This window comes from Pseudorasbora parva, chromosome 7 (assembly GCF_024679245.1).
Source record: "Pseudorasbora parva isolate DD20220531a chromosome 7, ASM2467924v1, whole genome shotgun sequence".
NCBI classification, from domain to species: Eukaryota; Metazoa; Chordata; class Actinopteri; order Cypriniformes; family Gobionidae; genus Pseudorasbora; species Pseudorasbora parva.
The window spans coordinates 4,865,450-4,879,247 of NC_090178.1; the positions used below are offsets into that span (position 1 = coordinate 4,865,450).

Genomic DNA, 13,798 nt, shown 5'->3' on the forward strand with positions numbered 1-13,798 from the left:
TTTTTGAGCTTTAAAATCTCAGGCTCTATTCAATGACATTATAAAGCTTGGAAGAGCCAGAATATTTTTAATATAAATTTGTGTGAAAGTCATATATATACACTATATTGCCAAAAGTTTTGGGACGTCTGCCTTTCCATGCACATGAACTTTAATGACATCCAGTTCTTAATCCGTAGGGTTTAATATGGCGTTGGCCCACCCTTTGCAGCTCTAACAGCTTCAACTCTTCTGGGAAGGCTTTCCTCAAGGTTTAGGAGTGTGTTTATGGGGATTTTTGCCCATTCTTCTAGAAGCGCATTTGTGAGGTCAGGCACTGATGTTGGACGAGAAGGCCTGGCTCTCAGTCTCCGCTCTAATTCATCCCAAAGCTGTTCCATCAGGTTGAGTTCAGGACTCTGTGCAGGCCGGTCAAGTTCCTCCACACCAAACTCACTCATCCATGTCTTTATGGACCGACGCTTTGTGCACTGGAGCGCAGTCACGTTGGGACAGGAAGGGGCCGTCCCCAAACCTTTTCCCACAAAGACAGGAGCATGAACTTGTCCAAAATGTCTTGGTATACTGAAGCATTAAGAGTTCCTTTTACTGGAACTAAGGGGCCAAGCCCAACCCCTGAAAAACAACCCCACAATATAATCCCCCCCCTCCACCAAACTTTACACTGGGCACAATACAGTCACGCAAGTACCGTTCTCCTGGCAACCGCCAAACCCAGACTCGTCCATCGGATTGGCAGGCAGAGAAGCGTGATTGGTCGCTCAGAGAACACGTCTCACTGCTCTAGAGTCCAGTGGCGGCTGCTTTACTCCACTGCATCACGCTCTGCATTGCTCTTGGTGATGTGAGGTTTGGATGAGCTGCTCGGCCATGGAAACCCATTCCATGAAGCTCTCTACACACTGTTCTTGAGCTCATCTGAAGGCCACAAAAGTTTGAAGGTCTGTAGCTATTGACTCTGCAGAAAGTTGGTGACTTCTGCGCAATGTGACCCTCAGCATGTGCTGACCCCGCTCTGTGATTTTTACGTGGCCTAACACTTCATGGCTGAGTTGCTGGTGTTCCCAATTGTTTCCCCTCTGTGTTATAATCCCACAAACAGTTGAGCGTGGAATATTTAGTAGTGAGGAAATATCAGGAATGGACTTATTGCACAGGTGTCAACCTATCACGGCCCCACGCTTGAGTTCACTGAGCTCCTGAGAGCGACCCATACTTTCACTAATGTGTGTAGAAGTGTCTGCACGCCTAGTGCTTGATTTATACACCTGTGGCCATGAAGTGATTGAACACCTGAACTCATTTGGAGGGGTGTCCCAATACTTTTGGCAGTGTTGTGTATATAATAGCATATTCACGGGTGTTTCATATTTCATATTCACCAAACAATAGCGTATTACTAACATGAAGAGCACTTGTCAACCAGTCCCAGAGCAGCTTTGAGAGTCTTCCAGAGAAACAAAAGCTTTCCCAAACACAGCTGGAAGTTCAGCCAATTAGCGCTATAGAATCTGATACAGAAATCAGTTTTCGCCTCCACACACTGACCCTGCCAGCCGAGGCGCTTCAATCGGATGTGGTGAGATGAGGGTGGAGCCGCGGGCCGCAGCGGAGCTCCGTCTGTCACAGTGAAATTCCTCCGGTGCTCATGAAGAGGACGACAGTCGACACAAAACAGATAAGAGAGCAATGCAATTCATCACACATAACGGGCCCTCCACTGACCTTAAAGGGATACTCGCGAGATATGACGTGCTGAACGAACACCACTTCTTCAGAAGCACCCGTCTCACTTTCTTCATCACTGCAATAGGATTTTAAAGTCCCTGTAGTCAATCCTTTTATCCCTTAAAACTCATCTTTGATCACCAAATGACATTTAAAATCAGCAGTATTAGTATATTCGGTTCTATGAATATGGAAAGTAGCCCCGCCCCACCTGCTGCTTAAATTCAGACTATTTCTCAGTATCTTAAGTGATTTATACAGCTTTCATTTTATATTTCACAATAGTTTTATTTTATACGGTTAATATTAGTGTTGTTCTCTGTAACAAACTATAAATTGCTTTCAGTGATCGAAAAAGCTGAGATGAATATAAATAATAGGTGAAAAACTTACAAAAAAATAGAAGTGTTTCCAAGCAAGTGCTAAAACTAAAATTAAAGCTATATATACACAATTAATAAATACTATTTAAATAAAATAAAATAAAAATACATGGATAAGTGGATAAATTGGACAAAAGTTAACTGGAAACACTCGCCGAATAAAACATGCACAAAGTAAGATCATGTGATAATGTGAGATCATGCTACTTTATATATTTTTTAAAACATGTTGCATAATGTGCATTATTAAACACACAAAAGCTAGAATTTAGTGCAGTATGCATCTATTCTGAACAGACAGACAAGAGTGAAGACATTTTACAGTCATGTTTAAGTCTAAGCTGAGTGGACATCATTTGAGGTCGTCTTAATGCACATTATGGGTTTCATTTGGTCAGTTCTGTTGATGTAGAAGAGGTGAAGCTCATATAATCCTAAATCGACAAACATTACATCCAAAAACTAATGTGGCGATTCAATCTCCAATGCAGCGGATGAAATGGACGAAGCCAACGTGTTTCAAAAGCAAAGCTTTTTATTGCAAGTATTAGTGAAAGATACACTCCAAACTGAAGCAAAGCAACACTAAAAGGCCATTGATCTACAAAGAGAGTATTATTAAACAAAGAAAGACATTTCAAAGTAAAAGAAAGATCCCTTGGTACATTAGAGAGACTCTTTGCAAACACGGAGAGAGGAGAGATGGGAGGACAGAGCCACGGAGACACATCCCGACTCGCACGGAAAGGAACGGCAGAACTTTGGCTCTTTCGCAAGCAATGGAAATCGGCGAACTCTGGTACCGAGAGACACACGAGACGTGAAATGACAGAGACGGAGGATGGACAGACTCGCCGTATGTTTGCATCCGATGGTTCACAGTCTTTTTTTTTTGGAATGCTGGAGCTTTGCGTTGCAGTAAACCGTTTTGTAAACATTTTTTTTACTTTTCTTTTTAGGAAATCAACACTCGCCGTTCAGCGATTTCAGAGCAACTTCGTCCGGATCTCCGTGTCTCTGTCCTCCTGGAAAATGACAACATCACCGTTTGAAGAACGGACTCTGAATCTCGAAGCCATGAGATTACGCCATCGTCACCGCAGTTAGTGGTTTAAAAGAGAACCGAGATGCCACATAAGAGGTTAGTATGCTTCTCTACGCAGAACTAAGGCGTTTGACAGACGTCTCAAGTCGAATCGGAAAAACAAAAGAGTACAGTTAAGGCTGAGGCTCATATTATATATATATATATATATATATATATATATAAAAATGTATTTATATATTTCTGAGTGGAATGGGACCCCCTCTCTGGCACGAAGACAATTGAACTCAAGCAAATGATGAAGGACAAATAGCAGTATCTGCTTCTCGACTCCACTTAAAGCACCGGACGCATCAAACATCCTTCCAGGGAAACGTGTATGGCTAAGAGTTTAGCAGCTCTGGATGAAAACAATCAGCTTTTTATCTTTTTGGAATAAAGTCAGTGTGGTTCTCCGTCCCGTAAAGAGATGAGATGCGACGAGCCTCTTCGCTGGAGAGCTGAAGAATGAGGTGGACGATCTAGTCAAAAGGGCAAGGAGGAAGTGATGTCATCCAACACTTCAGGCTTGTGCCGGCCCCGCCCACTCTGTGGTTGTGCTTGTGAGAGGATGACGTCGAGGGCGTCTGACCCCCCGACCCCCAACTCGCCCCCCCGTGACTCTGGCCAACGATGCGGAGACTCCAGCCGCGAAAGCACTCCCTCAATAAATACACCGTTAAATATTTCCCATATATATTTCCAATATATTAAAAGAAAAAAACAAAACACATTTAAATAGGACAACAAAATAAAAAAAAGTTGGCTCAATAAAAGAAGAAAAAGATACGTGTTATGATTTAAAAACAACTTGTTTTCTAACAATTAGACTTCTTGCTCTAAAATCGTTAAGGATATTGTTGTCAGGCATTAGTCAAGCAATATACTGTAATCAACGTAATTTCTGGATGAATCTCAAGAAAACATATCCACCCCAAAATCAAAGGAAAAGTATATTTTGCACAGGGAAAACGATGCCGATATTTCTTGCATTATTTCCACAACGATTAAGCGAATTTCTCCCAAACGGCGTTTTGTAATTCATTTTTGCTGCCTTACATTAAATCAGCATACATGAAAGCCAATGCGACAAATACTACATGATATATGAATACATTTTAATATTATATATATATATTTTGGTTTGCATAAATGAGAATTTGCAGAGGGGGGAATGCATTCAATCATCATAGAAATAGTAATTTCATTTTCTTTATGCAAAATACAATTGCTTATTTGTGTGTCGTGCACTAGAAATGACATTTTGCATGAAAATAAGGCAATATTATAACAACGAATACATCTGTTGTATTATTTTCACGAGAATTAAGCACTTTTCTCTCAACGTTTTGAGCGGTTTTGTAGTTCCCATCAATGGTGATAAAATGATATTTGCTGTATTACATTAAATCAGCATAAATGGAAGGCAATGCACAAATACTACCATGATGTATGAATACAGTTTAATATTTTTGTTTGCATAATGAGAATTTGGAGATGCATTTAATAGTCTCAAAAATATTCACAATGCCAAAAAAGGCTTAATTTTCCTAATGGAAAATATAATTAAGCATAACGGACAAAAATTAAGCATATTATAGCAACAAATACAATTGTTGCATTATTTTCATAATTTCTCCCAGTTGAGTAGTTTTGTAATTCCCATCGACCTCAATAGTAACAGAACGATGTGCATTATTACATTTAAATCTGCGTAAATGAAAAGCAATATTACGGTGGTGTACAAATGCATCAGAATTTGGGGAGGGGGAGATTTGTTTAATTGCCGCAATGCACGAAAATAGCCTTCCTTTTTGTCATGCAAAACATAATTTGAAACGTGAGCAGGATGTGTATTTTCGTGAGATCCACCCATTCTATATAACATTTGCAGCATACCAAGGTAAGTGAGGTGCAGTGTTTTGAGATCTACATCGAGGTATATCCTCCTGGACCAACGGGCACCCATGTGACAAAACACAGGCCATGGGGGTCAATCTCATGTTTAAAACATATACTGTATGTAGATCTATACGGGCCATTGCACATTGAGAGGGATCGATCAGTCACGGCAATAAAAAAAAGTCCAAAAAGACGTCACCGGAGCCTTGTGTAAACCTCAATTAATCTCGCTCAAGTTTCCCTCAGCAAAGACTTCAAGAGCTAGAGACTTTTGCTGGAGTACATGAAAAAAGGGTTTATGGGGGGAAAAGGAAAAGGAGAGCAAAGCACTGTGACTTTGTTTCCTTGTTTAGGTGGCAGTCTTTAAAGTGCTGTGCTAGGCTTTCCTGTCCAGGGTCAGGCCGTGTCATATGAGTGTCCGCTCTGCCCCCATCTAAAGATAGCACATTCACCTATAAGAACGCTTCCATTGCATTGGTCCGGACTCCTAATACAGTATGATACAGAACCGTTCGCTCGTATACTTGGCATATATCATCGTCACTATAATATATCTGAATATACAAAGAGGCACCGAGCCTCCCGATCGAGATAAAATGTGTTCGTGCGTGTTTGCATGTGTGCAACACCTTCTTCAAGGTAAGAATAAGACTAATATGCTCTTTGATTTCTCACTTTAGTCTCAGATTATTCAGCACCATCATGAGGAAAGGCACTTTCTATGAACTCTGAACTCGTGTAACGTTTTAGACCCTAAAAGAAGACCCTCCCAAAAAGCTGGAAATTAAAAGACGAGAGAGGAGAGGAGAAAATACGTTGTCTGACTGGGATGTGGCTGTTTGACTTCTAGGTTTACGGATAACGGAAGCCACGTCAGGCAACAAACTCAAGCACTGAAACTCTGCTACGAACCAACCGAGTCCCCTGCAACAACATCTGCTACCACAGCCGATACATCACTAACACTCTGTACGATCTTCGGGTAAAACCGTTCGTCGCTTTGAAGAATCGTTCAGATAAAAATTAGACAATCACATAAGCATTTTCTCACCCTCATGTCATTCAAACATTCACTTCTTTCATAAGAAGCAATTTCACAGAACGTTGTCTAAAGCTGTTGACTTGGACTGAACAAAAATAGACTGAAAAGTTTGTGCTTACTTAAAATATTAAGTTGTCAACTCAAATATCCAAGTTGTCACTTAGTGCAACTTCACTTTTTAAGTTGACTCAACTTTAAAATTTAAGGCAGCACACTTTTTTTTTACAGTGTAGCAAGCTCCAAAATGACAATCATTTACTGATATCCTTGCCTTTTGTTGCATGGACAGCAACTCAAACGCTCTTTAAAACACCACGTACACCACGTTCAGCGATAGAAAAGTCATGTGGGCGAGTAAATAATGACAATCACTTATAACCGAACTATCCATTTCTTGCCTAAACAAGAGGCAAGGGTTAGTAATATATATATATATGAAGTTAAAACTACACAAAAATAAAATAGCATGACACCTCATCAAGATTGCTTCTTAAACTGATAGCTGTTTGGCATCCGCACACAGGCGGTTTTACTTTCAAGGCTCTGAAGCACCAATAGTGGTTTTATTAGGGAAGGTGAAATAAAAAAGGGCTCAATTTCAGTAGCTGCTGTTTTGATGCTTACAGCCTCACTTAAACCACTTTTGATAGGCCTGATGGGCAGAAAACATGTACCTTCCTCTACAGGTCCGACCTCTAATGCACACTTTTTTTAAAAACCCTGCAGAAAACCCTCTATATAACATCCCACTGCGTTAGTTTCATTCTTAACAGGCGATTATTCATACTTTAGAATTTAAAAAGCAAACATCTGATTGCATAAAGAGATCTGGATTTTGAAAAGGGCTGAAATTGAAAAGTCATAATTAGGCTATGCATTAAAATCTTCCACTTTCTTTGTGCAATTGACCGTAATCGTATTCTGACTGGCCACAGTACTGTACCTTTCTACGCAATAAAATCAAATGCAAATGCAAATCAACAAAACAAACAACAAACACACAAAACGACCAAATGTCTGTCCTGATGAGAATCTCCCCCTCGGAGTGAGAGAAATATATGCAACCAGCACCATTTATGCATACCATGTTCCCATCGTTACACATTAAGTCTCCGCCAAATCGCTGATGCCGCCATGGGCCGCACCTAATAGCACCATGCATTACGCATTGTTTAGTGCAGATTATCACCTTTAAACAGCTGGACATGCTTCAGATGGCGCACAGAGACAGTAAGGCACCCAACGCTCACTGCACCGAGATGCACTCTTCAAGTAAAATACTATACTGACCCCTAGTGGCCCTCCAGTGAAAGAGCACACATCAGGTGCTGTGAGAGCTTCTCCTTAAACACACGGCCCAGAGCTGCCAATCGGTCCCTCGTGCTTGGGCGAAACCGAAGCATGAACCCGCCAGTCTGACTTTAACAAGTACAATAGCAGCGAAGTCCTTTGAACAGGCAGGGCAGTGAAAACCAAGACGTTAACGTTAAGAGATTTTGTTAAGGCCGTACAGTCGAATGTGTTCGCAACTGTGCCCTTGTTTGGACTAGATGAGTTGCGTTCGTTATTTCCCACAGCATCTATCCAATTCTGTTCGACCTCCCCAACATCAAGCAGGCACTTGTTAACACACTATGGTCAATCATCACCTCTACTTTCAGAAAACTATAAAAGTGCCACACCTCCACCTTAAAAACCAACAGCAAGAGTGCCTTTTTCACCACTACGGACTTCCAGCGAACTGTGAGTCTTTGCACAGGAGGTACTCATCCCGCGAATGGATTATTGCACTAAACTATGATCTGTCACAACACGGACTATGCATTTTAAATTGAGACAAAGTGCAGAAGGGAAGTGAACAAGACAAATCTGCTAGGAGCTGCGTTGATCAAGACATAAATATTGGAGGGAATTTGGGTGTTAAAAAAAGAAAAAAGAAAAAGCATATCAAAACATGATCACTTTGCATTGTAGTACATGAAAGCTCACAGGCCAGGTAGATTTTACTGAGCGTAAAATGGGAACATTAGCTTTAAAAATCAACGGTCAGCTTTCTGCCCCGCTGGCGGGGAACGTCATAAAGGACTTTACGCTCGGCAATGGCACTTTTCTAACAATAAAAGCTTGTTTTTCTGTTTTAAAACTCTAACGCACAATTGGTTCTTCACGACTGACACTTTAACACGTAGTTAAGTCACCATTGGCTACAAAAATAATTGAGAACGGGAGAAAAGTACATTGAGAAAATTGCTAGTAAGAGCGTGTGATGCCTCTATCCCCGAAACTTCCTTTCTTCCCAACTCAGTCTTTCCATCTGCTTCCTTTCGAATCTCATTTTGGGGGAAGGGGGAGGATAATAGGGGGGAAAAGTGCTGTTAGAAAACGTTGAGGTACAAGGCGTGACGGGCAGGGGAAGTAATTAAACATTACGTCTACAGACAGGAAGAGGAGCAGGGATATAGACGGGCTTCCCTTTTGGTTGTTGTCAAAGGTTTGGAGGGGATATGACAGAACGGCCTCAGTTGGCTGGTTTAATATTGCATAATAGCGCCGAGGTCCACGTGTGGAATTAAAGCAGGCCTTCCTCATCCTGCTGCACAGTGTCGGGCTGAGCCGTGCTTCCATCGCCACAGAGATCGACCCTTCGGGACGCACAGGCTTTTGGGAGGTGTGACTGCATGTGTATGTGGTTGTTGGTTTCGTGTGCATGACTAGTCGAACGTGGGCTTGATGTGAGCTGGCTTAGGCAAAGTACATGGTCCTCAGGGTGTCGTGGTGAATCTGCACAGCTTTAGCCAGCGCTTGGGGATCCCGGCCGTTGCTCTGCCCAGAGACGTGGCTGCCCTCGGCACTGAAAAAAGAGAGAGACCGTGTTACAGAAGGCCGATCAAACAATACAAAAATGAACACATCTTTTGCAATCCTGCATTATTTGCAAAGGGCTCCTGGAGGTTTTATGAAGGTAAATGTAAGACTTTTTAAAAAGTAAACACAAGGGAACAGCATGTTCTCTAAATGTAAACATCTAAGGAGAAACATAAGCCTCCGGTTTCACAGACAAGGTTTACGATCTTAAAAAATGCATGTTTGAGCTGTTTTAACTGAAAGCTACTTGCTCATGCATATCTTAAAATATGTCAGTGCCATTGTTTTGTTTTAAGACGCACACCAGTAATGTTTTTTTTAATATATATAAGAAACGTTTATAAAAGCTATTTAAATGCCATAATTGAACTTAGGCCTAATCCTGGCTTAATCTAAACCCTCTCTGTGAAACTGGATCAAGGAGTTGTATAAGCAACACTTCAGAGATTAAAAAATGATGGCATTTTCTGCCAAATTGAAGTGAGAAAAATTACAATTTTACATCTGCATCTCAAGTAAATGTTTAGACATTTGTATTGGAAAAAGGGAAAAAAATAAATGCAACATTTAGTGCCATGACTGGATGAATTTAACACTTTCTGGTCTGATTTAAGACTTTTTAGGGCTGAAATTGTTTGTAAGAGTGAATTAAGACTTTTTAAGACCAGCAGAAACACAAAACAAACATATTTATTATAATCAAAAAATGTCTTATTAATTTTACTAGACAATGCTAAAAGAAGCCCACATACTGTAATAATGAAAAAGAAAGACACCAAATGTTAGATAAAAGCCACTGCTTTACTGAACGACGGCAAACGTTTCACTTGTGTGACCTTTCTCAATGGCAGACTACAACGCTTTTGCAGGAGCCAGAATTATCACATCATTACGTGGATCGTATGCTGAAGTCACATGGCTACAATTAGTTTTACTCAAATTAATTTTGCGCAACGGTTAGAGCAAAATCTCTCACTGCTCTTGACTGAATACATTTCATTCATACAGTGAAGACTATGCAGTCTTTTGTTTTACATTTGATTATTCGGTTTCTGTAGTATTTCTTACATGGCTACTAAACAGACCTGATCGAAAACTTAAAGCGCTCTATTTCATTTGCATCTTTGTTCTATTGTATTTGTCCTATTTGCTGCTTTGTTATTTGTAATAACAATATATTGTTTGTTGACAACAACATAAACTAAATGTAATAATAAAGTAAATGTAAAAAAATAAAAAACAAGCTAATTTTGGGAAATTACAGACACAAAATCAGTTCTTTGATTGCAAAAAAATACCAAAATATTCTTGGTGGGACTGGAGAAATATACCAAAATACAGTGCATAATTTTTTAGCTACATCACCAGTAATCGTGCTATCCTGGAACAATGCCACACACCTGTCGTGTTCTTTGTCCACCAAGTGGTAGCGGGCACGGAAGGCCACCAGGTGGGCGTAGTAGGCTGGCGCAGGGATGGAGACGGAGCGGGTACAGCGCACGTATGTGTGGCACAACTGGTAGGTGAGCAGCTGGAACTCGTCAGCAGTGAAGCAGTTGTCGTCCCACAGGACATGGTAGTGGGAGGGCCGGCTAGTGCCCTGATATGAGGAACAAAAAAAATCTAACTTCAGCAAGGCCTTCAAAAACATCTTGTACAATACTGTAGTCTTTAAAGGGATAGTTCACCCAAAAAAGAAAATGTGATGTTTATCTGCATACCCCCAGGGGATCCAATATGTATGTGTCTGATTCTTAGTAGAACACAAATGAAGATTTTTAACTCCAACCATTGCCGTATAATGCATCTCAAAACCCAGCGCGATCATATGTATATGTATATTATATATATATATATATATATATATATATATATATATATATATATATATATATATATATATATATATATATATATATATATCAGGGTTTCCATTGTCCGGGAAAAAAATTAAATGTCCGACAAAAAGAAATCTTTTCGGTCAAATTGTCAGATTAAAACTGCCTCTTATCGATACTGTAAGCCTGCAACGTGATGCCCTCGCTGTCATGTCAGCGATCCGGGGCTATGGAGGATTGCAATTCTCCACAGCCTGCAAAGTCCTCAAATGTGATTTCCGCGAAATGTATCCAGAGGACAAGGAGTCATTTCACACGGTGGCCAATTTAAATGTTACTAACTAAATGAGACACAGCCTACTGAGTTTATAATTACATTTATTAATTGCATTTAATTATTGCATCTAAAAACAATAGTGTTGTGTCAAGATTTTTCACGTGAATAAAGGCAAATAGATTTGCACACTTTGCTTATAATCCCTGGTCTAGTCTGTTAAACAAACTTCTAATATACCCTCTTAGCCTATTTTTTCTCTCATCAATACCGAATACCATCAGTGGTTGTACATCAAGAGCAGGGACAGTTTTTGTGCATTTTGTTTCGTGATCTGACCGGAACAAACAGAAAGTCTCTGCAACGGCGTTAAGCGTTAGATTAAAGCGCTCGTCTGTGTGAGGACCGCACAAGCCGCGAGAGAAATCTGCACCACTGATAACAGCGGCAACGAGCGATCGCCTCTTATTTAACAAACGAATGAAATGATACTCTTCTAGTTAACCAGAGATGTTTTGTTCGTATTAGTTAGGTTCATCCGTGAACCAAGATGTTTTAAAAAAGTGGTAGGGACATGTCCCACCCGCAAATTATGCCTATGAGTTAAAAAAATGGGTTGATTGACGCCAATCGGACGTTCATGTTTTTTTTTCCGTCTATTTGAAAGTTAGGCTAATAAACATGTTGCATATACGGCCTGATTATGTCATTTTTTTGTAGTTTTTGACCGGCATATCATCAAAATGTCCGGAAAACGAAACCTCTGCCGGTCACTTTGACCGGCACCATTTTTTTCTAGCGGAAACTCTGAGATCTATATATATATCAATCAGAGTTTCCGGAACGGTCGAATGATGCATCTATGTAAATATATTTATGATCGCACTGGGTTTTGAACTTCTTCCAGGCGGAAGTATGTGGCATTGGGAACACTAGATGAGATTCGTCTAATATGAGGTAAAAAAATAATCACAAATACTGTTGGGTTTCTCGCAGAAACCAATCGTTTCGTGTCTTAAGACATCAATGTGTCGCCTTAAGTCACAGGGTTTAATATTTATTCGTATGTCTGTGTGTTTTTTACTCTCTATATTGACATGTCATAGAAAACACCCCATTGACATGCATTATACAGCAACAGTTGGAGTTAAAAAATCTTCATTTGTGTTCAACTGAAGAAACAAACACACCTACATCTTGGATGCCCGGATGTCAGGTGATAAACATCACATTTGCATTTTTTGGGTGAACAATCCCTTTAAATTGTTAGGGCTGTTGCACTAAGGATGTTTTAGAGTGACCTGAGAATTGTGACATTCAGCCTTTTATACACAGAAGAGTCCGTACTGGATAACATATACGCTCTTAGCACTGATAAATCCAAATCTGCGTGCAAAATCATTTCCTCGATTGACCAAGGAGCCGTATAATACACAACACCAGACCAGAGGGCGGCTTAAGAGGCGGGAGGAAGGTGACATTTCATGCTGAGGATGTGTGTGTCTGTACCTGTATTCCAGCATGACTGCAGAGGTAAAAGTCAAACTCGTAGGGGTGCGTGATATCTGTGTCTACTGTCGTACCAGCAGGAATGTTTCCGCTGCGACCCACCTGTGCAGGAAATAAAAAACTCAAATCAACGACAAAACATTTTTAAAAAAATGCTTTCTAAAAAGTTAGAAATGCTGTTCTTGTTTGAAAGCAAGTACCCTTTTTATTGTTGACTAAAACTAAAAATTGTTAATTGAAAAAGCTAAATGAAATATAAAATGTTACATTAAAAACAGTATTTTTTTAGTTTTTTAAGTTAGTTGCCAATGCTACATTTTTAATTTCTAAAGTTTAAGAACTAAACATTTTTTTTTAATTTAAATAAAAAAACAATAGTTATTATAGATAAACAATGGATATTATAGATATTATACTCAGGTAAGTAAAATAAAATATTTAAACTTGTTTTATGTACAAAAATAAAATAAAAACTAACCAATACATTTGACAAAAACACAACAAAATTAGTAAAATAGAAATGAGAATATATAAATTATAGAATTAGAAAATATAAAATAAAAAACTTTAATAGTCTCTCAGTAAAAAAAACCTTAATTATAAAAATGACAAAAGCACAAAATCTCTAAAACCAAAAACAGTAAACAAACTGAAACTTAACAATAAAAGCTATTTTAAACTATTAATAAATAGCATAACACACACACACACACACACACACACACACACACACACACACACACAATAAAACATGAATATTATAATTATTATTGTTATATAGTAGTGTTTTCTAATTGTAAGAACTTAAATATTATTAAAATACTTGTTTTATTTCAGTTACTTGACATACAACATTTCTCATTGTACACTTAATATAACAGAAAAATTAATAAACACTATAGACATAAAAAATTATAATATGTCAAAAATCACACATACAAAAAAAAAAAAAAGTAAAATAGACTTTAACTGAAATTAAAATGGAAAACAGAAAAAAAGAAGCTCTTGGACATTATCCATAATTATGTCTTAAATAGTTAACTTTCAAACCCTTCACATTTATATATAATACTAATATAACACTGATAAATATAAGTCCTGTGTGTCTGCCGCTGTTTCTGTCCCAGACTGCAATAAGCCATGTGCGTTCAGCGTAAGAACAAACCACTTAAT

General features: G+C 39.1%; 1 protein-coding gene across 5 annotated transcripts in view; it reads right to left on the reverse strand.

The window, feature by feature from the left end:
* Positions 1-3,378: 3,378 nt before the first annotated feature.
* Positions 3,379-13,798, reverse strand: part of ago3a (argonaute RISC catalytic component 3a) — a 55,919-nt gene continuing 45,499 nt past the window's right edge. For all 5 annotated transcript variants that reach the window (XM_067447817.1, XM_067447816.1, XM_067447815.1 and 2 more), the window contains exons 17-19: positions 12,626-12,727; positions 10,405-10,604; positions 3,379-8,990 (exon numbers count right to left, since the gene is read on the reverse strand). In XM_067447817.1, coding sequence (XP_067303918.1) covers positions 8,882-8,990; positions 10,405-10,604; positions 12,626-12,727 — 411 coding nt within the window. In that variant the 3' untranslated portion in view covers positions 3,379-8,881. The remainder of the gene's footprint in view (positions 8,991-10,404; positions 10,605-12,625; positions 12,728-13,798) is intronic.